Source organism: Tetrao urogallus (genome assembly GCF_951394365.1).
Source record: "Tetrao urogallus genome assembly, chromosome: 2".
Classification (NCBI taxonomy): Eukaryota; Metazoa; Chordata; class Aves; order Galliformes; family Phasianidae; genus Tetrao; species Tetrao urogallus.
Window position 1 is genome coordinate 73,923,614 of NC_136814.1, and position 26,876 is coordinate 73,950,489.

General features: G+C 37.0%; 1 protein-coding gene across 2 annotated transcripts in view; it reads left to right on the forward strand.

Annotated features, from left to right (window-relative positions):
* Window positions 1-1,632: 1,632 nt before the first annotated feature.
* The window catches only part of MAP3K7 (mitogen-activated protein kinase kinase kinase 7), a gene marked incomplete at both ends in the record, with an annotated part of 46,543 nt that continues 21,299 nt past the window's right edge, over window positions 1,633-26,876 (forward strand). For both annotated transcript variants that reach the window (XM_079532970.1, XM_079532971.1), the window contains 11 exons: window positions 1,633-1,722; window positions 12,580-12,690; window positions 14,198-14,263; window positions 15,188-15,233; window positions 15,769-15,907; window positions 17,013-17,137; window positions 20,693-20,821; window positions 22,759-22,889; window positions 23,307-23,388; window positions 24,362-24,513; window positions 25,149-25,308. In XM_079532970.1, the coding sequence (XP_079389096.1) occupies window positions 1,633-1,722; window positions 12,580-12,690; window positions 14,198-14,263; window positions 15,188-15,233; window positions 15,769-15,907; window positions 17,013-17,137; window positions 20,693-20,821; window positions 22,759-22,889; window positions 23,307-23,388; window positions 24,362-24,513; window positions 25,149-25,308 (1,231 nt within the window). The remainder of the gene's footprint in view (window positions 1,723-12,579; window positions 12,691-14,197; window positions 14,264-15,187; window positions 15,234-15,768; window positions 15,908-17,012; window positions 17,138-20,692; window positions 20,822-22,758; window positions 22,890-23,306; window positions 23,389-24,361; window positions 24,514-25,148; window positions 25,309-26,876) is intronic.

Here is a 26,876-nt window from a genome sequence, read left to right on the forward strand (position 1 = left end):
AACTGTGACAAGAGTGCTTTTATTTCACTTCTAACAACATCTGAGTCACCATGATGGTAGGTTATTGCACATATTCCTCCTCGATCATCTCTTTCCTAGTTAATTGCTTAAACAGCTTTTTCAGGCTCATTCTGTAAATCTGCTCCCCGTCCCATTTACTGACATCACTGTGAGGTACAAACATTTATTAGCATTTTAGCAAGAAAGCCATGAAAGCTCACCAAATCTACTAAAATTACATGTTATTAACAGTATTTTACAGTAGCATAACTTCTACACATAGAACAGAGGCTAAACACATGACATTGGAGCATAGTTATTTCAGTGAGACACAGGAGTCACACTCGCTTCATCTCACCATTGGTTTCACACTGTAGGTAGCTCTAAACGCTAACCTTGGGAGATTTGTCACCAAGATATGGATGCCTTGCTCAAGCCTGCAGTGCAAGCAGGCAATCGCTGCTGGGAGGGCAGGCTCGGATTTCCTGTGGACAGGAAAGGGAGTGGTGGAGGTGTGCGTTCATTCCCGAGTCCTATCCCTTTTCTGCTATGTGTTTACACCAGTAAATTACCGTCTGCTCCCCAGCCGCCCTCCTACACACATATTTTCGTGAGAAAGCACTGCTGTACAGCACGGGTACCGCACTGCGCTTCTGCCTTCAGAAAAACACACAAGTCCCAAGATGCACGTCTACCACGCGTATACCTCCTTCATAAATAAACGCGCACACATACACGTCAGGAACAGGCACGCTCAAAATTTCAGAACTTTGTAGAGGTGAAACGACGCCGATCCGTGCGCCCCCCAAGGGCCGCCTCTCACTGCCCAGCTGCTAAGATGGCGGCGCCTACCTCGGCCCCCAGCCCTCCGCGTCCCCCAGACAACCCGCACTTCTCCCTGCCGGCTCCGGGACGGGAACCGGGACAGAGTCACCCCACCCCCGCCCGCCCCTCGCGGCGCCAGCGCTGCAGGAAGAGGAAGCGGGGCCGGCTGAGCTCCCCCTGGCGGAGCCGGGCGGCGGGACGGGGGGCGGAGCGGCGGCACCGCCGCCAGGCCATGGCCCCTCCGCGGCCGCCTGAGTAGCAGTGGCTGCCGGCGCGCTTCCACTTCCCGCCCCCTCCCCCTGCGCTCCCTCCCCCGCGTCCCCAGGCCGGGGCGGCAGGAAGCGGCTCTGATGTCAGCAGCGGCGGCCGCGGCGCGGCTCTGAGCGGCTCCCCCACCCCCGCCGCGGCCCCTCGCCCGCTGCTGCCGCCGGGGCGGGCGGAGGCGGCCGGCTTCGGCCCCAGGGGCGCCCCCTTCCCTCCGCCGGGGACGCGCGGCCGAGGCGGCTCCCGGGCGCCGGAGAGGCCGCGGCCTAGGGCGGCCGGCGCAGCGCGGCGCGGTGCGGGAGGGCGCGGGATGCAGAGCGGCGGCGCCGCCGCCGGCGGGGCCCCCGCCCGCTGCCACTGAGGCCCGCGGCCGCCGCGGATGCGGCCTCGCCCCGCGCGGCGGCGCCTCGGCCAGGCCCTCGCCGACCTGCGCCCGCGCGGAGGGCGGGAGCCGCCGCCTCGCCCCGACTAGAGCCGGCCCGGCCCGCCGAGCGCGGCCCCCGGCCTGCCCTGGCCTCTCCTCCCCCAGCTGAAAGAGGAGGGATGTCCGCTGCCGCCTCCGCTGAAATGATTGAAACCCCCCCCGTCCTCAACTTCGAAGAAATCGACTACAAAGAGATCGAAGTGGAAGAGGTGAGTGGCAGCCCGGCCCCTCCCGGCGCGGCCTCGCGGAACGGCCTCAGGGCCGCCCGCTGCGGGGCCGCCTGTCCGCGCCGCGCTCCGTGCTCGGAAGGGGCCGCGGCACTGCGGAGCTCCCGGCGCGTACCTGTGTGCCTGTCTGAGAGCCAGAGGCTTTGGCGCTGGGCAGGAAAAGGTGTGCAGGTGCCAGGTCCCTCGCTTATTGCGAACATGAAAGCGAGGGGCTGCAATGTGGGCTTTTATTTTAGCAGGGTTTGTTCGTTCCGGGCTTCAAAATTCCCGGAACGTCACCCGTTTTGGTACGGAGAGTTGTCAAGCACTGTCACAAGGGGGAACTGTTATTTTCGTTGTTCCTTTCTAATGTCTGTCTCTGCATTCTCTTTTTGTCACTTCACTGCATCGCTGTGTGTATGTTCATCCCATCAGTGCCAGCGATTTCCCAAAGTTACAACTCCAACAGTCATAAGGACAAACATCTTTTAGTTTTTAATGTACACTGACTATGTTGCACTTGCGGATCTGTAACATTTCATCTGTGACTTGTCACTGTTACCCAGGAAGTGGCACTGGGTTACCTGGTAGCATAGTATATCTCCCTCTTCTGTACAAAGCTTCACAGTAAAGTGACTCTCTGAAGTTCTTTGAAGTTGTAACCGTGGTACAGTGCAGAATTTCATACCTGCTGTTTTGTCTCCTGGATTTCTTGTAGAAGCAAAATGTGTGGGAGCTGGAAAAGCTTGACTCCTTTACTCAAACATATACATCTGTTGCAGGAGTGTTCAAATCTCAGAAACACACAGAATATTCCCATTGGATTTCTCTCCTCAGTTTAACTGTTGTAAAATGAGAGTGTTTTGTGTTGTTTGGGATCCGAAAGTATTTTTTCATTTGATAATATGTTGATGTTTGTACATCGCTTTCTAATGGACAGGGATCAAATCACATTTTTTCAGGAGAAATTGCTTTCCTCACCTAAAGAAGAAAATAAAGTTGATAGGAATTTAGCCAGCCTGAAAAGGTGTCCGGTGATGGCTCCTGAAAGTGAGTAGCACAAATAATGCCTTACACGTAACACTTTGAATGAGTAAAACATTGTGCAAGCCTTTAATCCTCACAGCATCCTTGGGAAGACTATTATCAAGGGATATATTTCCATTTACTTGTAGGAAATGCGGACTTGCATAGTGTGTAATTGGTGTAACTGGAATTTACCATTCTGAGTTTCAGCATTCAGGGCATGGATATGCCCTACGTACTTGCCATACTAGCACCTGTGGAGACAGGAATGCATCTACAAAAATGTATGTAGAGATGATGCTTAAGCAGCAGTTTGTGCTTTATTTAATGTGATTGTTGCATTATCCTCAAAGTAGTATCTCTGTTGGAGGTGACATATCTCATGTAATATAAGCAAGGGAGCCTTGATGAAGTGTTCTTGTCATGAGGAAGGCTGCTGACAGCTGTTGTAACATTTTGAGTTATGCTTTTTATACCTGTCCTACAAGAAACACTTATTTGGCAGCGGGGCTACCATAGCGCTGAACACAGTCTAAATGTCATTGCACAGTGAAAGAATTAAGATCTACCTTACAATAAAACAGGTGGATTAACGAAAGCGAGGTCTAAGCATGGTTCTTACCTGTGGTTTTTCACAGGTGCAATTCATGGTGCAGTTTCCAACAGCTTTACAGTCATAACAAAACATACACTGCTGATGAAAAATTTCAGTCCTCTCACTGCAGGTTTCAAAGGTTTTTATCTGGCTATAAGTACTCAAAATGGTCTATTTTTTATGTACCTGCTGAACTTCAGATGTTTTGAAATGGAGTGTCAACAGATCTACAGTGGAAACTCAAATGAATGCTTGTATAATCATAGCTTTGCTGTTGTATTATCAAGGCTGTCTTGTCAGCAGATAGCAGTTCCACTCTGCCACGGGTTTATTAATAGATATGGAAGTTCTGAAATACTTGTAGGCACTGAGTCCTTGCTAATAAACGTGAGATCTATAAGTGCACTTCCATTTAGGTTTAGCTGATCCTATCAAGAATATACCATATTTTGTTTTATCTGCCACACGTGTGACTATATAATGCAGCTATCCTGCAGTGTTACTTCCCATAAGTCAAACATGTCTCCAACGAAGCAGTCTTTTCATTGTTAAAAGAGCTTAGACCAAAGCAAAATACGGACATAATTATTAAGAATGAGTTGGAGTTAAATCAAAATTGATGCGTCACAGTGGAAGCATGTTCAAAAGTAGAAGGGGAAAACCAATTCAAAACTTAGGCGCAGCAGAAATGTTCCCTACTTTACCATGCAGTTTTTTGTTTTGTTTTGTTTTTTTTACTGTGTGAACATCCTTTCAAGTTTTCATCTATTATATAGACAAATCACTACAAACTGAGCAAGTAAAACTACACAATTTATCTGAAAACTTAATATAAAGGAAATCAAGTTTACAAGAAAAAGCCAAGTTAGTCTGTTTTTAAAATATATGATTTGTATATAGCTGAAGTAATGTTTTCTGCTCTTCTTAGAAGAAGTCACATCTAAGCAGTGCCCGGACTTTGGGTCTGAATCATTCTGACAAGCTGCTCCCTGCCACTCTTTTCTGAAAATCCACAGCCCTTCCTCCATCGTGTAACTTGATGACAGTGTCACAGATGACCAAAATGCAAACCTCTTCATCACATGACGTGTATGATTTAGATTGCACAACCAGAAGGTGCACATCTGGTCATGTATGCTGTGGTCCTGCCCAGGCACTGCCTGTTGAAAATCATCACCGTGTTTATTCAGTTGCAAGTTAATTTACACCTCCATTAGTTCAAAACTATTTTAAAGTGTTTTGAATGCTCTCGTGTTGAAGGAAAAGTATTGAAGTTTGCATTCAGTGATCTGATTGAACGGTAGTTAATTCAAAGGGAGTGTAGGGGAATATTTTCTGTAAGATGAAGAGGTAAGCTTTCTAAATAGTGATTTTAGCAAACCTAATTAAGGTGCTAGCAGCTGAGGAGTCGGTTTACCTTCATTAGATATTTTTGAAATAGGTGAATAATTTCATCAGCTATCTGAGAAGTGTGCTGAAAATTCTGTTGTGATCCTTGAAATCTGGGAGCAGAGCACTTTAGAGACATATGTAGAAGGAATTCAGTGAGACAAATCATTTTTACTCTCCTTTATAGTAGTTAACTTTAGAAAGTTAATGAGATGCAATGACCAGGTGTATTCCTTGATTTGCAAGGCAACATTGGATTGTGTAAATTACTGTTACTAAAACTGTCACTACATCTGTGTAATACTTGTTGTTTTTATAAAAATGGACCCTGGAGGATTGTGTTTGGTTATAGAATACTTGTTCCAGAAATCTTCACAACTGGAAGGAGCATGACTGCAGGTGTGAGCTGAGATCTGATCTATACTCTTGGATATCTGATTTAATTAAAAAAGGATTGGTTCTAGAGAGTTCAGGGTAGTCATTAGGAATCCATTTGAAGTTACTCACATCTGCAACATCTCACCTTTTCCAGAAAGTAAGCCTTTAAGGTGCAAAGGTGGGTGTCCCAAAGCAAAGCTGAAAAATGAGTAGGTGGTGAAAGCATAAGACAGGATTCCTGTGATTCAGTCTAAATGTATTTCTGATGTAATTCATAGGACTATTTTATTTTTTTTAATATCCATAAAGATTCTTATCGTTCATCTACATGAGAAAATAACTGAAGTGAAAACTGGAGTGTGAATTGATAGGTGAAGCTACAGAGCATCAGTTTCGTGTGGATGAAATCTAGCTTGAAATAAAGTGTTAGAAAGCTGCTAACAGTGTGTTAAAGCATTAATGTAAGACTTCACATCTTTTTCTACGCAGGTATCTGTTTTCAATGGATCGATTTGCATCCTTTAAAATATAGTGCTATTTCACTCTCAGGAAGAATGCTTGGGAAAGAAACTTTGCAGGCTCTTGTATGCCAGTAGCAAAAGCAAGCTTTATTTATGAGATAATAATAAACATCTGTGCTTAATGTAGCAGGTAATGTCACAACTGAATGACAGTGTAACTGCTGTCAGAATCTTGGGGGAAGAGTCTTTCCCTAGGAAAAATAGAACAATGAAGCAATCTTCATGTAACCCTTACTTGTCCCACCTTTTGGATTCTAGAACTGCTTTACTGACTGCATGATGATTATTTCAAAGACCGTTACTGTACCAGGCTGTACTGGACCAGCAAACCAGCAAACTCATGTTGGAGTCTTTTACCTTGAGTGCTGCTTTACGCAGCATTTTGTCTAAAACTAGGATCTCCCATCTATGCTGCTGTAACAGAACAAAATGAGTAATACTAGAACATGGGACAGATATTTTATTAATATTTTAAAATTACTGCTAATTGTAATTATTTCAGTTCTTGAGGCTGTCAGTATGTAGAAAGTTGGAATGAAAGTATAACCTGATAAACTGTTATCTTTGCATAAGGTGAACATGTTTCTTAGAATGAGTGAGCTATCTACGTGCAGGGAGTTGCATATTTAAGAAAAAAAAAAAAAAAAGAGAAGAATTTCTGGAGGAACTAATAACATTAGAAAGAACCATAATGGTATTTTGATATTCCATAAGCATGTTCTAAAGAAGCTGAAAAGAGGGTGATTTCTTACAACGGAACTGAACTCAATTTAGCCAAATTGCTAAATAACGGCTGTACAGTGTTGGCCAACTCCAATAGATGATGCCTTAGTAAACAAGGACTGCCTGTGTCACTTTGTGGCAAACACATATTAAGTATATTTGTTAAGAGTGCAAACTGTTTTTTTATTCACTGCTTTTTCCTTAAGTAACCTTTTTTCTTATAATGTTTTGCATAACTTAAGCTAGATACAACATCTACATGTCAGTAGGATTGCTCATGTTTTGTTTTTTTTTTATTTTGGAGTAGTGTGACTTTGTTGTTGTTGTTTGCTGTATCAATCCCAAAAAGGACAAGAAATCTTTGGAGTTGGGCACTAATACAAATAAACTCAGCCCATCAAAGAACTTGTCTGTAAGAATTGGCAGATCTGAGTTCCCTCATAATAGTGCTGCCAGAGTACTGGCCACAGTCATTCATGGCACGGGGCCGATTTGTTTCAACCTGCTTAATAAAGCATAACAAACACAGGGGAACAGAAGTTGGAATTTGATGCTGCCTAAATGAATGATAGAAAACTTAGGTATGCATTCCAGGGCCTCTACACTGGGTTTTGTGGGATCTTTTGTAGCTTTTTTTGCATTGTCTAATTTTTTTTCTCCATCTTTTATTGTGTATGAAGCTTGAGGGTTCCAAATGTTTCACTGAATCTTTCGTTTCCAAATATGCCAGCAATAAAAAAGATGGACAGACATTAAAGATACTTTAGAGACTGCTGTTTGTCTGGAAGCATGAGTTTTGTTCCATTTTGTTAATTTGTAAATGCCTGTCTTGCTTCCCATAATCATAAACAAAAGTGTAGTGTAGATGCTGCAAATGATGAAGACAGTTCTCCAAGGAATACTCTGTATGCTAACTAGGGAGTTATTATATTTTATTGCTGTCTGGCATATTCAGCAATGACTTTTTAGAAAGAAAAGCACCAAGCATCCAACATACAGAGGTAAATGATGTGGAAATTTCATGGGTAGGAATAAAAACTATTTCTGTTTTTTTTTTTTGTACTTTTATATGAATAGAAAACAGCTGATATAAAATTGAAGTTAATCTTTGTAAGGTTTTGACATCTGATAGGAGAATAGTGCTTCTGAATACATGTAGTTTCATTGATGCAATTTTCTTATTCATTTAGGGAACACTGCACTTTTCATGTCCCCTGGTACAAAACACATCCTTAATATATCTGCAGTTTCTTCCTCCATGATTTCTAGTCTACATTCTTAGCAGTGGGTATGGTCTACATACTTACCAGTCAGTATCATGTATCTTTGTTTACGTACAGCATTTGATACTATTTGTACACAGAGGCAGAGGTAATATTTGTTCCATGGATCTTGTATGGTTCATATTCTTTAAATAAGACTCTAAATACACTATCTGGAAAACATGCAAATGGCACTCTTTTGCTATGTTGTTTTGTCACACATTAAAACATAACTTTTTACTGGTATGAGTTTTATAGAGAGAAGAATATATTCAGGTACAGTCTTTTTGGTCTGTAAAGCTCTTCAAGCATTTCTGATAGTTTAAAATGTCTGTGTCAAGTATTAACTCAGTGATTCTCGAGAAACTATTATGTGGATTAGTAGAAGCACCAGTGTTCTACTTCTAAACCTATAATCTGCCTTGTATTTTCCTTTTCTATCTTCTAAGATATTTAAAGGGCCAAAGTCTTTTACCAAAAGAATGTGTTTATTTTTAGATCATTTTCCAAACATACACGGTGCCACGGATCAACTGCTGTTTATTGATTTGTTGTGTCAATAATTCCATTAACTGTGCTTCATATAATTCAGAATATGCGCTACTGCCCAAACATATGGTGTGGCACCAACAGCAGGGGACAAGAAGGAATGAGCACGAAGAAATTAAAGTTCAGACAGCGCTTCCCTCATATGCTATTAAGTTACTTAGTTCCAGCACACGGTGTTGAAGGAAACTTTACATAGTGCCTTTGTTGAACTGTTCTGACAGATTCCAACACTTAGTCCTTTAAATAATAAGTTTGGTGAAAACCTAAAAGGAAGAAAATAAAAAGAAAGTGGATTCCACCACTAGATTAATTCTGTTGTTTATAAAGAATGTCTTTTACAATTAATATTTTTTCCCCATTATGTAAGAAAACATACTGTGGGATACCATATATAGTAAACTTCAAGTTTGTATTGGATCCATCTTTGCTCTTGCTGTTTGCTCTTTCTTCTCTGTTGTCCCTGTATCCCAGATAAATATTTATTGCATTCATGTCCTTCCCTGAAGTTTAAGCCTTTGCACAAGCAGGCACAAAGTCACTGACAAATTGATATGAAACCTTGACTGCACTGTATGGTAAACTCTTGGTAAACTCTTCCTCTTTTGCACTTGACACTGATTTTTTAACTTTTTTTTTTAGCAGGCATTGATAGGACAACCTCAAGTACATCTGATTATTAGTATTTATTTCATGTTAAATCTGCAGACGGTCATAGATTAATCTTCAGGGCAGAGTATACTATTGTATTGACTTATGGGCTGGATTTGGCTGTAAAATCAAATGCAAGAGATATTTGTTACTAATATGTATATATACTTGTAAATCTCATAGAATTATAGCATCGCTGAAGTTGGAAAAGACCTCTAAGATCATCTGGGCCAACTGTCAACTCATCACCACTGTACTCACTAACCCACAGTGCCACATCTACACATTTCTTGAATACCTCCAAGGACAATTACTTCACTGCCTCCCTGAGCAGCCTATTCCAATACCTCACTATTCTTTCTGAGAATAAATTTTTTCTGATATTTAACCTGAACCTCTGCTGACACAACTTAAGGCCATTAACTCTTGTCCTGTTGCTGTTACTTGGGAGAACAGGCCGATTCCCACTTACTTTCAGATACTTGTTAGAGTGAAACATAGTGATACACAAATCTTTTCAGCAAGGAAAGATACAACTATCCTCTCAAAAAGTAAACTTTGTTTGTCAGATGTTGTTGTAAATGATGTAAGCTAAGTTTAAAGAAAAGAAAAAAAAGGTCAAATTGTTTCATTGGATTTTATCTGGTGTCTTTGGATTGTATGTGATATCTTCAATACCTTTTGAAGTATCTTTGAATGGATTCTCCACATCACTGCATTGAATAGAACAGAGCTATAAGCTACAGTCAAAAAACATTAAGGATGTAAGGATCTAAATGTAAGGATACATTTAGAAATGGAGACTCACTCAGCATTAATGTCAATTGTCTCCAGTTAGGATAAATCATTATGTGCACAGCTCTCTTTCCCTAAGCAGAGGACAAAGTTCTCAGTTACTCCCTCAGTTTAGGTTTCTTTTAGTTGTAGAATAACAGCAGAGTTGAAACTGAGTTGCTAGTGGCAGTGCAGTTCATGCACGAGTTGCTCTATTTAACAGCATTTCCTTAGAACTGCTGTGCTGTAAGCAGGCTATTAGGTGTGCTTGCTCAGTAGATGATCTTGATCTCAATGTGTTGAGTAAATCAGCACTTTATAAAGGATTTATAACGGATAAAGGATTTATGTATTTATAAAAGCACAAACTTACAGTGCACCAACAGATTGAGAGTTTTCACTAGATGTCCATCTGGTGGGGAACTACCAAGGTCAATAACTTGGGTTTTTTTTCTATTGAAATGTGGTCTAAGTGAGAAGAGGAGGTATCAAAATAGACTTTGGGGTCTTGAGGTCTTCAGATGACTCACTGTTTCCCATTTATTTTTCTGTGGTAAATGATTGTTTGTTTGACTCCAGATTTCCAAACTCTTGTGGGCTACAAGAAAATAGTTGGTGTCTGTCGTTTCACAAGAAGAATCTTGGTCTTATATATTGTAGCTGGAGAAAAGCGTTATAGTCAGTGTGTCCCCTTTTTGAGGGACAGAATGCAGTAGATGGTGGCCATGCTGCAGTTCTCATCTGGTAGATTCAGCCTGTGGTGGGTGAAGGTGAGAAGGCTAGGTGTGTGTGCTATGATGTAGAAGATATATTTTTGAGCGTATTAAGGAAACCAGAAAAGAAAAATGCCATTGATCACCATTCCAGGGCAGCTGTCTTTCATACCCATAAATGACCTGTCAAAAAGATCTCACATACTTCTCCTTTTCTTAATATGAAAATTTTGGTTGTTTTGTTTTTCTCTTCAGATTGGGCCTTTGATTGGAGATTCTGTGATGCTTAGCATGGAATCGTAGCAGGTCTTGAACTATCTACCTGCAGCTATGGCTATCCCTGCCTCTGTTGCCCTGTTCTCAGGAGAAATCAGCTTCACTACATTGTGAAATCTAGAAGGCTGAACTTCACCAGAGCGTAGTTTTCATTCCTGATAGTCACAGGCCATTGCGACATAGGGCCTTGGCAGGTTCAGTCTGGCACTTGTACATTCCTGGTCACTATGCTGCTTCCACATCTACTTTGCATTCCAAGCTAGTACTGTACAAGTGGGGCATCTCAATATTTTGAGGTGAAACCATAAAATGTTACTGCCTCAAAGGATGAGCTTTCACGCAGCCGGTGCTTTGCATTGTTTATGCGTTGGGAATGTGCAGTTACTCAATGAACTCCTCCAAACTACGTTTTACTTGTAAGAAGCCATTCTTACATTCTTAAGTAATTGTTAAGTGACTTCACTAACAATCCTGTAAGAATCACTGTAATGTTTATGTGGATGCTGTTTCAGATTTTCTGGTTTAAACATTTTGTCTGTCTTTTAATTGTCATCTCTTTTTTGCCTTTTATTCTATTTTAAAATTTTGAATATTCTCTTTATTCTCTTCTTTTTTTTCCAGAGCATCTTTTCACTTTTTTTTTTTTTATTTTTTTTTTTTCAATAAAGTTATAAATAAATATGACTTTAGTGAAGAGTAAATGTAATTTTGGGAAGTCTGGTTTTCGAACTAAAATAATATTCATGTGGGTGTGCATTACCCATTTCAGGAAAATTAAACTCTGCCATAATACACTGTTATTATAATCACATTTCTAAATGCTTCCACTCCACCCTAGCTATTTTCTCTGCCCACTCTTCTTCTCCTTTACCCAGCTCTCCTCCTCCCTCCCCCCAAAAAAGCATTCATTGGATTTTATGTGTCTGCTTTATTGCATAACAAAGATACATATGTAATTACTTAAAATCAAGGACTAATAGCACAAGCACAAGCATAGAATGCCATTAAAACCAACGACACAGGAAGGCTATAGCCAACTACTAAATCTGATACCAGCATATCCAGCCCCTTGTACCTTTCCTCTTTCCCCATCTTTCATACCTGCTTTACCTCATAGTCTTTTTGAGGAACTCCTATCCCTTAGCTTCTTTTATGTCTTTCTGTACCTTTATTTTCTCCTATCCTCTACACCTCTTTCAGGCGTACACACACACGCATATATATATACAAAACACCTACTTGTCTGTGCTTTCCTGTAGAAGCTAGAGTCACTGTTGGTGATGGTCTTGTTTCAGTTTTAAACTGCATAAGCATGTTTTGGTTTTGTTCCTGTGTGTTGCTCTTTTCCCCCTGAAAAAGCGCAGTAGAAGAAGTGAAATTTCAGTTTCCAATATTTTATAACTCACCCATAACTGAAAGTAAACCTCACAGAGAAAGTACATTTCTCTCTATCCTGCTTTAATTCTCATGCTGAGTTTGTAAAAAATAATGAGCTAGAATCTAAATTATCTAAATAATGAGCTGCTTCACAAATGTTTTCTATTTTGAAAGGCTTCTTAGATAACACAGTATAGTGAAGTGGCTACTGCAGCTTCTGTGAAATTGCATTGGAGATTATAGTTCCTGTCTGGCTCTGTATTAACTTCAAGAAATGTGATTCCAACAGACATGAAAAACAATGGAGAAAGCATAATTATACAGACACTATGCTTACCTGCAGGACTCACAGCAAAATTTTATGTTTCTCACATTATTGTGGCACCTGCGAGAAAGTGGAAAGATAATTGTGATCATAATGAACATCTCATCCAGACTTCAGGATAGTTCTGTATATTTTTTTGCATGTGCATTTTAATTTGAGAGGTTTGAATTTCTCTATTAATAGCTAGCATAGCATAATAGAGAAGATAGATAAGTTAAATTTCTATTCTATTTGTGAAATATCTGAGCAGAAAATTAAACCATATCAAGTTTTAACTGAAGTGTTTCATATCATCTTGCTCTAGGTTGTTGGAAGAGGAGCCTTTGGTGTGGTCTGCAAGGCAAAATGGCGAGCTAAGGATGTAGCCATTAAACAGATAGAAAGTGAATCTGAAAGAAAAGCCTTCATTGTAGAGGTACAGTAAATTTTTTGGCAATCACGGGTTTTGGCAGAGCTTGTTTTCTTTATGTGTTAAATTTGAGTATTAAGATGTCTGTTTTACAAAGTCCCTGTGGCCTATGGTATCCAGTACAGTGCTAGTTAGGACAGTTAGAGTGTACTGCACCTCCTTTAGCTCACTCCCATAAAAACTGGGAGGAAAGAAGAAAAGAGAGGCAGGGGAAACACCACTTTTTGGATTCTGTCCCAGTGTGACATCAAGTGACAGCTGAAATACCCATTAGCATCCTGGAGCTGATTACTTCCAGGTGCTTGAGCTAGAATCTTCATTCAGCAGCTTGAATCATGCTGTCATTTTTGTGTGTAGATTTGTTGATACATGGAACCACTGAGGACAAGTCACTTGTCCATTCAATGTTTATTTCCTTAGAAAGATTTTGAGTAGCTCAGATATACTGATAAACTTCCCAAGATATATAATATTTTCTAGATTTGAGTTCTAGGTATTTTAAATGAGATGTAAAGAATGTCATGTTGCTTAGTAAGAACCTACAATTTTCAAGAAAGACAAAACTTATTAAATCTCTCAGACACTAAACTACAAATGTAACATATTTAAGGACAAAAGGAAGCATATTTGTTACAGGTCTCTATGTAAAAATGCTGTTCATTACCATTATAAGTTTTCAGTGTTTCTAATCTGAGTCTAATTTAGTACTGAGTACATCGGATGAGTCTCTTAGCATTTTTGTGTTAGAAGGAAATCTGAGAATCCCAGAAATTTTTAATAATTACTGGGATTCAAGAAGACCTACACATGCAAACATCAGATGTAATATTCCAGTTTTATTAGAACTTCCAAAGTACGCAGAAAAAGTACCGTTAGATCCCTAGACCAAATAGCAAAAAGCATAAACTGCCTTAGAAGTCTATGGAAAAGGAAAAGAAAAATTCCTTTTGCCTTTCCTTCTGTCTAAAGGTGAAGAAAAATTCAGTGCAAAATAGTTTCCTCTCTGTAGTAGGCATGTTTCTAAAAACTATCAAAACAAGCAGCAGTAGGCTCTTGGAACTGTGTCACATTAATATCAAACCCAGTAGTATATTTTATAGGCTTGTGGCATTTTTTTTCACAGAGGAGTAGCTTGCTTTATTGCTTATAAAGCCATTATGATTCAGGTTACTTTCAAGATTAGGCAGTCTGACTTGAAGGAAGGATACAAGACTGCAAAACCTTTAAAAAGCCAAAGTTACACAGTGCTTATGATTTTCATGTTCTTACTACTCCAGAAAAGAAAACTTTACATTTCATTTCTTGAAAATTTCTTTTAAATTCAGTTTAAATTAGATACAGTTCTAATTATATAAATTAAAATGTAAAAAATGGCCCTAGCCTTGTAATTTCTCAAATCACCATTGAGGTTTTTTTAGGCAGACACATAAAACTTCAGTTGCTGTTGTTGTGTATGAACTATACAGCATTTTTTTTTCCCATGGTTTGAAATTAAGTGTGATTTGTATTGCAGCTTCGTCAACTGTCACGAGTAAACCATCCCAATATTGTCAAGTTATATGGAGCCTGTCTAAACCCAGTAAGTTATAGCTTTGTCAGTGCAACAAAAGGTAACTAGCTTACCATATGCAAGCATCAACCACAAATGTGTAATCTATATACAAAAAAGTGTGCTTTATATAAATTTAATATGGTTAAGCCGCAATAAGGCTTATTGGTGCAGATATAGATAGAGGTGTATAGGTTGTTTGATATTTTCAGATATGTTTTCTGTTGTTGCTTTCTTCCTCTGTTAGGAGAAATAAATTTTTTCAGGGTAATCCCCCCAAAAACATTTTTAAACACTGTTTATATTTCAATTTGTCAAAATGGCATCTAGCGTATTACATATGCAGAGTCATTCAGATGTGTAGTCCCATTAATTGCAAATCAGCAAGCAGAAATTATATATATTAGCAACACATTAATCATAGCTTAGAAATCAGATCCTGTTCTCGTATATGCACTTTTCAGGATTTGCTGTCTTCTTGCCACAGCTGCAAACAGTCTCACAAATTCTGAAAGCAGAAGAGAAAGTACAGTCACAGGAAAAATACGTCCTTAACTAATTCTAATGAGGAATTTACAATTGGTTAAAACGCTGGATCACTTTTTTCTTGGAACTGATTACATTCTTTTGACATAGTATTTAAAACTATTGAAAGCCATTCTGAGGAAATAGTAAAGGCAAATTAATTGCAGTATGAAGACAGTGTTCGATTTTCAAGATGAGATAGGAAAGGGAGAAAGTGCATTCCCTTATTTCCTAACTTACAGTGCAAATTAAATGTTAAGCTAAATTGTATTTATATTAAGCCTGACTTACTGTGTACCTCACAGTTAAATGTTTCTGTTAGCTTAGTGTGGAACATTGCAGATCCTCTCAAAGAACTTTTGGTTTACAAAATCTGTTTTCTGTTCCTCCATTTAAAACATCCATATTTTCTGTCTCCTCTCCTCAAAGGTGTGTCTTGTTATGGAGTATGCTGAAGGAGGTTCTCTATACAATGGTGAGCATCATTTTAACATGTCTTCCTGGAGCTGAAGTGCCGGTGCTAGGAAAAACATCTTAAATATAATGTCACTTCATATATATGTCTTAAACGAATTTTGAAGAGAAAGATGTGTGCTTCTAAAAATTACTTTTAAGCCTATTAATTTGTTTATTGATATCAGCTTGGTAATATTTGTAAAAGTCATTTTAAGGTTTTTCTTTGGAAAACATCTGAAAAAGCTCTTACTTACATGTAAATTCCCATTATAGTTGTTTAACACAGACTTTATCTCTTCTTGAAAAAAGTAACTTCTTTCATATTGTTAATCACTGGTTGGCAGAATTCTAATAAAAGTATTAGGAAGAACATGCTAAAACTTAGATACCATTTTGACATTTCCATTAATTTAACAATTTGCAAAAGGACATTTTAAGTTGCAGTGATAAGTACGTAGGTTCTGTACAGCTTTCTGACTGGTATGTTGTTAACTCCATTGTATCTGTTGTAATATACAATAAAGTTCTTTTTAGTTTGTGCCTTTGTTTTGCAGTGCTGCATGGTGCTGAACCTCTGCCTCATTATACTGCTGCACACGCGATGAGTTGGTGTTTACAGTGTTCCCAAGGAGTGGCATATCTTCACAGTATGAAACCAAAGGCCCTAATTCACAGAGACCTGAAACCACCAAAGTAGGTTTATTGCACCTATTCCATTTTTTCTTGCACTTTGAATTGAAGATCAATTTTAATAATTTCACTGTATTTGACACAAATACCTTTAATTGATAATACATTTATTGGAGGTACTGTATTTTAAATGGAAACTGTGTGTTTGAAGCTTCAGTTACAGAGCGATGGTGCATGGTACAGGAAACAATCTGTAGTCACTATATTTCTGTTAAACCAGAAAAACATCTTGCTGTTGCCCTTTCTCACAGGAGAGGATTTTCATAGGGATAGGGCTCCTAATCAGAGGCATGTAAAGCATCCCAATTTTACGACGGGTAGTGGTATTTGATAAGAGAATATTGGGTTGGTTGGTTTTAATGTTGTATTTAATTTGATATTGTCATATTTAATCTGATATGATCATCTTATTCTACCTCCTCTTGTCTGTTCCACTACCCATAGCCAAAATTTCTCATCTCTTTCCAGTTAAATAAAAATGAGTATCTATTCTGTCCAGGCAGTTTGTTGATCTTACTCATCTTAGAACCGTACAACCTTCAGATCTGGTTCCATAGGTTTGCTGGAAACAGAGATTTGCAGGATCACCCACTTTTGGTGGGTGCCAGCGCTTCTACCAGATAAAATGACAGTGTGAAATCACACTTTGAATCTTGAATTCTTTCTTGTATCACCAGTTTTGATTAAGATTTAAATAACTACACTGATTGACATTAATGGGAGTCTTAATCATCGTTCTTTTGGCAAAAATTTTTGCAGCACTTATTTTTCATTCTCTCCCATCTGAAAGACTAAATTTTATCAATATATGCTTAGTGGATTGCTATGCCTGAGAATATTTAAATCTAGCATGGAAGAAATATATATGGTGTAGAAGCATGAATAAATAATGGAATATATTTGATTTTAAAACTATTTTGTATGCTCAGATTAGACACAAGTGTTCTTAGTTATTTCTTAGATTACAAAACTAAAGCACAGAGAAACAAAGCCCCAGATACTCATTTATATTAGAATAATTGTTAGGATAAAAAATTCCTTGTTTTATCACCGGGCTATTTCATCCTACAGCTTTGATTTTTTTTTATTTATTTTGTTTCCTTGACAGTTTGCTCTTGGTAGCTGGGGGGACAGTTTTAAAAATCTGTGATTTTGGTACAGCCTGTGATATTCAAACACACATGACCAACAATAAGGGAAGTGCTGCTTGGATGGCACCTGAAGTTTTTGAAGGTAACAATAATTTATGGTGTTGTTATTGCACATTCTTTTTAGGGATGCAACTTTGAATGTATTTGTATAGGAAATAAAAGCATCATTTAATTATACTTCTATTTCAATCATCATATTAAATTTTGAGATAGCAATTGAAAGTGTCTTGGCAGAATCCTAACTTTTATTTTAAAACCTGCATGTTTGTATATTACCAAATAAGTGTGCAAAGTTTCAAAGAGCAGCACCAAACAGACTGTATCATGTTAGTGTTATACCATTAATTACTGGAAGATGTGGGACCTTTGTGTCATTTCCAAGGTTTCCTTCCTCTAAAGGGATACCTTTTGACAGCTGCTGTTTCTTATTTAAAACCAAATAAAACTAAGTAATAGAGGGCTATTTCACAAGTATTGTGCTATTTCTGAGATTCTTAAGTAATTTCAAATTCTCCTGACATTTAAATATACTGTTATTACTTTCACTCCCAATTTTGATCAGCTTTTATCTTTAGAATTTGCGAGTTAGTGTCACTAAATTGAACATAATTGCCTTCATTTTGAAACCTCCACTTTCTTGTAATTTCACTTTTGTCTGGTTTTCTTTGTCTCTCTTTCTTAGTTTTCTTCATCTCTAGAGGTTTGATGTACTTCCTCTTCCCTGCATTCTGAGAAACTTGTTATTAACAGTTAATTTAGTTAAGTAAGAAAATAAGCTATTTCTCTGAGCAGAGCTGGGAAAGGCTGATGACAGTTGATAATTAGATAGGTATAATTGCTTTATTATTACTAGAGAAATAATGTAGTTGTCATTAGATTGCAAATTAAACACATTTTAGCATTGATCGTGATTAGTAGACAGGTCTGGAGGTGTCATCTTCCTGCTTCGGAAAGCAGGTGTTCTGTTTTGCCATGTCCACAGTCAATATTCTTGCGAGGGGTTTCCTCCTGGGCACCACCTTTGGAGCTTTTATTTTGAAGGTACCTCATTCTTCTGCTTGTCACTTTGGGGAATCACCTAAGGATGATTCCCAGTTTTACTCTGGTGCCTAAACATTTTCCATTGTGTCACTTTATATTGGAGCTACTTTGTTTCTTTAACTTCAGCTAGGAGTGCATGCTTTCTTAACTTTTATTTACTATTAAATGAAACTGTGTAAATTAGAGATGTCTTTCTCCTTTAGAAGTTATCCATTGCACTATCAGTGTTAAAGCAAAATTTTTGGTTTTGAGTGAAAAAAATAAAAACTAATTTTTAAATAAGAGCACTGTAGTGGGGATTTACAGTGTTTTGCTTAATTTCTATGCTACATAAATTCAGCAGCACAGAACAAAGAAATATTGTATTGCAAATTTATTGTTAGATGGCAGCAAAAGCTTTCACTTTGCAGTTGGCTTTATGGACCTTTTTCTGAAAGCTTTGAGTGGTGATGCCACAAGTCTTTTATGCAAGAATCAGTATAAAGGAAAGATCAAGGGTTTCAATATGTTCTGTGATGCAGTATATCAAATTACTCTTGGGACAGTCATTAAAGTATTAATGTATTAAAAGAGTATTGAAATTATGTCAAAATTGTTAAACTTATTTGCATCTACTACTGCATCAGAAATTAACAGTGGGATAAGCAGTAATATTATTTTGGTACTGTTTTAGAACTCAGTTTTAGTTGAGAACTAAAAAGGCTTAAGAACTATCTCTTATAGGTGACATACTTAAAAAGTGATTATTGATGTAATTTTCCTAATATTATTACTTTCTCTGAGTTTTAAGTATTATGGCATTTAGACCCTTGTCTAAATGAAAAAAATATCATTTAGATACAATAAAATGGAAAAGAAGAAATCACTATAAGCTCTGAGCTCCCTTTGTCAAAATTATTTTTTAAATGCTTTGAGATAATTGGATATTGAAAAGTGATGCATCTGCTATCCTACCTACGTCTGTTAAGTAATGAAACAATAGGATATCCTCCTTATGTTAGATACTGTCTTTGAACTATCACTAGTTTTCAGCTTCAAAATAGAATTTCCTTGCTCAAACAGGAGTATAACACTACTTTCCCATCACAGCTGTCTGTCTGCCACTGTGCACCATAGAGTCTTCACTCCCTTTGGTACCAAGTATCATTTTTAGGCAGCTTTGTCCACTGAAAAGTCACTTCGGATCTTCAGATCTGGCAGAGGCAACAGGCCTTAAGGTTGTTGCTTCTTTCCATGCAGGAGTTTTGACAAAAGGGAGAGAGATGCAGTTCTTTAGTGCTTTGCTCCAAGCAACAGCATTAAAGCTCTTGTTGGGCTCCTGTCTTGCCATTGTTGGGAGGAAAGTGGAATGCCTAAGATGGGGTGAATGCGTAGCTAGAAATGTTGTCGCTGGATAGACTGAAAGATTGTTTTACTTCCCTTTTAATCTGCCATCGTTAACAGCTGCCTTTTGAAGGGAAAGCTGACTTTGTTATTCACCTTCAGAATTTTTTTAATTCGTTAGCCGCATTCAGTTACTTTGATACAAGTATAAAGGGTTTCACAGATACCAAGTTCTTACAAGCTTTGTAAAATCAATAGATGCGAGAAGTTCAAATGAGTGCCCTTGCTTAGAAAGGATTCCAGTACATGGCTGCATCCTGTTTATTCAATTTGACTTTCAGACTGTCCAACCTGCAAGAACTGGTCTTAGGGTATGCTGCTTTCCTTGCAGTTTGTCAGAGGTACTGGGGGCCAGAAGAGGATGGCTTATACGAAACATGGAGCCTGTTGCAACTGGGTGTTATAAGATAAATGTTAGCATAAAACTAGGCTTCATTAATTCCTACTTATGAAATGACTCGTCTCAGTAACACTTTCTTATTACATATTAGTTTAAAAAATCTGTTATTTATAGTTATGCTATCATTATCGTGTTACTAATCATTCACACTTCTTTCAGTATTTGCATGAGTTAGGGCAGCAGAACATACAGTCTTCCTCTTGTAGTCTCTGAATGTTATTATTTATCACCTGTATGTCTTCTGCACCTGTAACTTAGACTTAGAAATATTTAACCTGTGACTAGAGAACTTGATTTAAGTAATGGCATGACAAAAAACAATAAGAAAGATAAACAGAGTAGAAATAAGATGGTGATGTTTTATATTTATGATTCTGCTGAAGACCTGCCATTAATTGAGTGCAAGAGATATGACAGTGATGGCTAACGTACTGTGATTGATATGAAAAAAGCGAGCTCAACAAGAATATTTAGATGAAGCAAGGTTAAGCTCTGAATTCAAAAGATCTTTGAAATGCACTAAGCTGCATTTGATATAAAATCAAACTGACTCCGTTTATCATTCCAGGATGACTCCAAGTGAAATGGACTGATTTCCAGAGAGAGGCATTCTTAATGATCATACTATCACATGATTTCAGACTTAAGTTAGCTTGAATCAAACAGCTTTAGAAAACCTTATTTTTTAAAGAAAGCAAATATGAGATGAAAGGAAGTATATAGCGCAATTTTTCATAGGGAACTGTACCTATTATAAGTGAGTTATAGAAAAGTTACGTAGAAAAGAAATAGTATATTTCTGATTTCTTCTAGGTAGCAATTACAGTGAAAAATGTGATGTTTTCAGTTGGGGTATTATTCTCTGGGAGGTAATCACCCGCAGGAAACCTTTTGATGAGATTGGTGGTCCAGCTTTCCGCATAATGTGGGCAGTTCACAATGGTGAGTTGAAAATGTTTAACTGCATTTTAAGTTGTATATTTCACCTATAAATTTGCTGAACATTCCGAAGCATACATTTTTAAATTATTAGTTTTTTTGGTTCTGTTCTTCATTTAATAAGGGCTTGTGTCATAAAGAATAAATAATAAGACACTAACACTTCTATGTTAGTGTGGTTTTTGTTTTATTTGACTGCTACATTGTTTGCATTTCCTGCTGCATATAACCACTGTATAAATAAACAAGGGAGAAAAGCTGTACATTTATTACAGCTCCCCATTTTAGAAGATTTGACAGTGGTCTGAGTCGTGTACTTTAAAAAAAATAGCCCCTTTATCTTTTAAAAAAATGGGCATTTACACCATGAATGCATAAGTTCAAGTAATTTAACCTACATTTTAAAATGTAAAAACTGTCAAACTCTGCAGGAGCATAGGGCATTAAAAATGTTACTTTGTTTTTTATCTGTTGATTTTTTTTATTCTGCTGTTTAAATTGTTTTATCTAGGGTCCTGCAGACATGGAGCAGGACTTTACTGTGCTAGGTACAACAGAGAACAGAGCCATATCCCAAACACTTTAGGATAATGAACAAGAAAAATGATTATATTAAGACAGATGAAGCAATGGTACAGTATCAGTCAAAATAATAGACTGTAGTATCTTAATTGTAGTAGTATAACTGCTTTAACAGAGTACTTCCAGTGAATGTCTGCAAAAAGTTTCTACCATTTGTGAAAAGCACCATCAAAGAAAGAATGAACTTGTTTGGATGATCTAATTAACAAGCAAGCAATGATGGCTGGCACTGTGCCTGAGAATCGTAGTTTCAGTACTGAATGATAGGAGCTCAAGGTGAGAATAGGAATCTTGTTTGATCAAGTATGTAAAGATGGCAGGCATTGATAGGATGGATGAGTGTTACAGTCAGTAATACACAAGGAAAGATGTTTGCAAATAGCATTTTTGAGTGAAGAGAGAAGTTCTCCATTTCAGTTTTTCAAGGGTGCAAGTCATTGAGTCAGGTGTTGTCAGCAATGCAACAGTCAGGACTGATGGGAGACTTAATAAAAGCAATAGCTATAAATGTGAATGTAATAAGTCAGAAGGCCTTGCTAAGTTGCAGAAAAAGCTCATAGGGGAAGAAAAAGTCCACTTTGATTTTTAAAGTGTTTTTTGGTTCACTTCTCTAAACTGTCTTAATTTATGTATTGTTTACATAAATTACAATTTAATACGTATACATAATACAATTTATGTATTATTTACATAAGTTACAGCTAATACATTTTTAAGTACTCACTGCTTTCTTTGCAAAACGTCTCTACTTCTCATGTGTTAAGCACAACTGGATGTCTATTAACTGTATTTGTTGTTAAAATAATAAAATGAGTAGAAAATGGAACAAAATCAAATGAGGTTATACTACAGTTGAAGTAAAGTACATAATTGAAAATACCTAGAGTCCATGAAAAAGCCATCCAGAATTGATACTTTTAGCGATTAGTAGTCTTTCAGGAAGAACAAAAGCAACTTCAAAAATACATTTTTGTGTGTGACTTCAACAGTAGATATCAAAGGCTTCTGGCACTTCCCAGCATAGGGCTTTGTTCTTCAGAAAGCTATAACATAATCATTAGCCATTTTAAGTACCATTTTGATACATTGTATTTTGTCAGTCACTGAATTTATGCAAATGACTTCTGAAGGAAAAAATTCATTTTATTTCTTCTTTTTTTTTTTTTTAATGTACCTGTAACTCATTTGTAGTGCAAAGGAACATTGTCAGTTGTTTGCTTAAAAGAGAACATGAAATATGGGCCAACTTTTTCAGACTACATGTTTTCCTATACCTGTTTAGCAAAATATCAGAAAGAGATCAGTCACTGTCAGTCTTCTTAAAGTTTGCTTAAATTTTCTTCTAATTTCAATTTTAGGTACTCGACCGCCACTGATCAAAAACTTACCTAAACCAATTGAGAGTTTAATGACCCGTTGTTGGTCCAAGGATCCCTCACAACGACCTTCCATGGAGGAAATTGTTAAGATAATGACACACTTGATGCGGGTATTAAATTTCTTTTAGTTTCTTAATCATTTCTTTACTTATTTAGTTGAGAAATTGAATTACAGTAGGTATGCCTTTTATCACACTTTAAAGATAGACAAATGTGTTCCTCTCTCCTCTTTTTATTTGAGAAAAAAATACATATGTATCAAGTTATTGCTGTAAAGAAGGGGAGTAATTTCTTTCTTTTTGGGAGGAATAGAATGTTTCATTTATAACAAACATGGAGAAATTAATAAAAGGAGTCATATTTTAATGTATTATTTAAAATAATCTGACTTCTTTTTCTAAATAAAGTCTTTTGTATGATATAGAATTTATTATATTTATGAATTATTTTATTTATTTAAAGTATTATTCATACTATTTTAAAGCAATTACTTTTTATTACAATTAAAACACCGCTTTTTTTCACAGTACTTTCCAGGAGCTGATGAACCTCTGCAGTATCCTTGCCAGTATTCAGATGAAGGGCAAAGCAATTCTGCCACTAGTACAGGTACTCTTCTATAAATAAGAGAATACAATGGAAACATGAAGTGATACACAAGGGTTATAAAATACAGTTTCTTGTTTGTTTTGAACTCAAATTTGAAAAGATAATCTTTCACAAACTTATGTATTGGCAGGAATCCAATTTTTGTTAAGACCTCATACCACAACATATTTATTGTTCTTAGACAAATAGTTTTGCTGAATTATGTCTTTAATGAAAAATGGGCATACACATCTCCACAGTTTAAACTTGCAGTAGTTCTATGTTAAACTGCAGTAAGTACAACAATTTAAATGAAGCACAAGGAAAACACTAGAAAGGGGAGTAGAACAAAATGTAGGCTAGGCTTTCAGGTAGTGCTTCCCCTACTGAAACAATTTTACTAATAGCAAACAAAGATTGTTCTGTCCTCTGATTTTACAGACAAGTTTTCCCACTTCAGTAGAAATTGTCTTCACCTTCTGCTATCTGATTTGTTTTTTTCTACCTCCAAATTTATTTTACTTTGAATGACGTTTCTTTCGCTACTTGGCCGCTTAATGACCTGCAAATTATATTTTTACTAACCTTACAAGGTGTCTCCGCTTCTCAGCACATGATTATAAGATAAGATTTATACCTTTCAACTATGAATATATGCTGATTTCTATTTTTTCAGGTATTTGTTCTCCTCTGTATTAAACGATGGACCTTATCATTAATTGTGAATTATATTGCCAGCTGTATTGTTAATTTCCCAACTACTCCAGCAGTTTCAGAGCAAATTAAAGAATGACTTCAAATGTCATTGTGGTAGTTAGTCGTATATTCCGTCTTCCACCCACTGCTCTTCACATTTTATAAAGAGAAATCTGTTCCAGTTTGGCAGCTTTCCTTTCATTAAAAGTTACCTTAAAGCAAAGTAAAGCTTCTGAGAAGGAGAAGAAATACACTTTAGGGTTTTTAATGAAAATTTGTTTTTCCTTTGAATTTCCAGGTTCATTTATGGACATCACTTCTACAAATACAAGTAACAAAAGCGATGCAAACATGGAACCAAATGACTTCCAAGGAGCTTCTACCAATGACACTATTAAACGTTTAGAATCAAAATTGGCACAGCAAATGAAAAATACGGCCAAGCAGCCGGTAAGTAAATGCCTGTAATTTTGAATCATAATAATGAAAAGGATGAAATGGACAAAAGCGTGCCTGCAACTACTAGAAACATTAGTGTCTTTTCTTTAAAAAATAGAACAAAATTGGTTTCAGTTACTTATAAGAAAGGAGCATGAAAGTGGATGGAAAAGCACTGAATGATCCCAAAAAGATAAATTGGAAGGCTATCAAAAGTTACCTTCAGTGAAATCAAAAAAGAGTTCATTTGATTTAGGGGGATTCAGTAGGTTTAAAAAAATTGAATTCAAATATCATTACCTTAATTTAAAGCTACAAGTTCAGTATAACATGGAAGGATTATACATTTATGTGACTTTTGAAAACACTGTTTTATTTCAAGTGGGATGGAAAAATACAAATATTCTCTTCTGACAGTATTGACCTAATTCTAAACGATTTGAATTAGAGTAAATTTAATTCTTTGAAGGTTACAAGATATTTGACTCTTAAGTGCCAATAGTAGTTTAAATTTTTACCATTTTAAAAATTTGCCTAATTTTTAAATCTTCTGTAGAAATATATTTTGTTCCACATACTGAGTATATTATAGGGAACTTTCTGCAGATCTGATTCCCTTCTTTTTAAAATTCTAACCCTTGAATCAGGGTGATCCTGGCCGTTTGAGTTTACCACCGTCTCGTGGAAGCAGTGTGGAGAGCTTGTCAGATGTTCGTGGGCGACCTCAGTCAGCCCTTGTTTCCGGAGAAGCCAAAAGGATGAGTGCTGACATGTCCGAAATGGAAGCAAGAATACCTTCTACCACAGGTAAAATTATGTTCGTGGGGTAGAGTAAGGAACTGGTAGGAGGGAAGATTATTTTAAAAAATAAATAAATAAGAGAAGAGAGAAAAAAATGAAGTCTTACGGCAGGTTAATAAAATTAGCCATGTGAAAATATTTTAACTTTTCATGTAATCTTTCTCATCCTTTATTAGCTGAGGTGGAATATTGTACATTCAACTGCAAGGCAGGTACTTTAATTAGGTACTTTTAAGGTCACAGAGAGATTACTTCTGTTCAATTAGACTTTCACCTTTCTAAAATCATGCTGAGACTTCTAAATATCAGTCCTATTCCAGATGCACAAGCTTTATCTTTGTACTTATCTTAATTATCTCTAAAATAGCATTTTATTTGCAGTTATTCCTCTAATATATAAAAGTGGATAGTTGGTTTTAACGGTCAGCATGTTCCCAAATAAGTTTTAAACTCAATTTTGTCATATTTCAGAAACATAAGCATATTTTATTCATCAGACGAACACAGCATAATATCTTTTGTTTAAAAAGTAAACTAGCTTCAGGTGCTTTGCTTCAGGTAGCCATAAACTGTTATGTTTAAACACTGAGTCTGTGAGTGGATTGGAAATTATTCATAAGCATAAATAACTTTATGGTGAAAACAATCTTCAGTCTTCCCAGAAGATCAATTTAATAAAAATGTTTATACTTGGCAAACACTTTCTTGTCTCTTTTCTTCATCAAAGATATTGTTTGTTGATCTATGCAAACATCAATTATTAAGTTTGACATCTGAAACTTTTTTTAATGGTATGTAGCTATAGATTTAATTAGCAGACAAAATTACTTTTCATTTTAGGGTTCAATTCAGGGTTATTTAGTTGATACAGTTATTTCTGCACAAATCTGATAATTAGGGTAACCCAAGAAACTGTAAGAAGTAAGGAAATAAGCATCATATTCTGACTCTTTTCAACCATGACTGCTTTATTTTTGTTCTTTGTTGTATGATGATTTTTTTAGGATCTTGTTTTGCTAAATACTGAAGGTATTTGTGGGATAATATTATCTTGCCCTAAACGCTTTTACTTTTATGTACTTATCTTAAAGCCTTACACCAAAATTTTGTCTTTTGTATCGTCAATCTTTGACTGATTGATTGTGTAGCACTTCACCCTGAATATTTCTAAAGGTTTCCTAACATGGAAGGCAACTATGTACTTACCTGATAATAATAACTTGTTTTTACTTTAAAACATCAGGACTCACTGACCCTCTAAAGTCAATGTAAGGTTTTGACATTAGTGGAGATAACTGTGGACTTCCTTTGTGCGAGTTTTTAATTTTCCTGGTTTGTCTTCCATAAGTACACTGTTTTGAATAGTAATTGTTATTTCAGCATATTGTAAGGATTTTTTGTTTGTTTATTATGACTGGAGGGTTTCTTTTTATTGACGCAAAAGAATATGTTGAATATTCTGGAGTTTTGTGTTTTGGTTTGGTTTGGTGTTTTTTGTTTTGTGGGTTGTTGGGTTTTTTTGTTTGGTTGTTTTGTTTTTTTTAGTTATTTCAGGAATTAACTGACCACTAGAA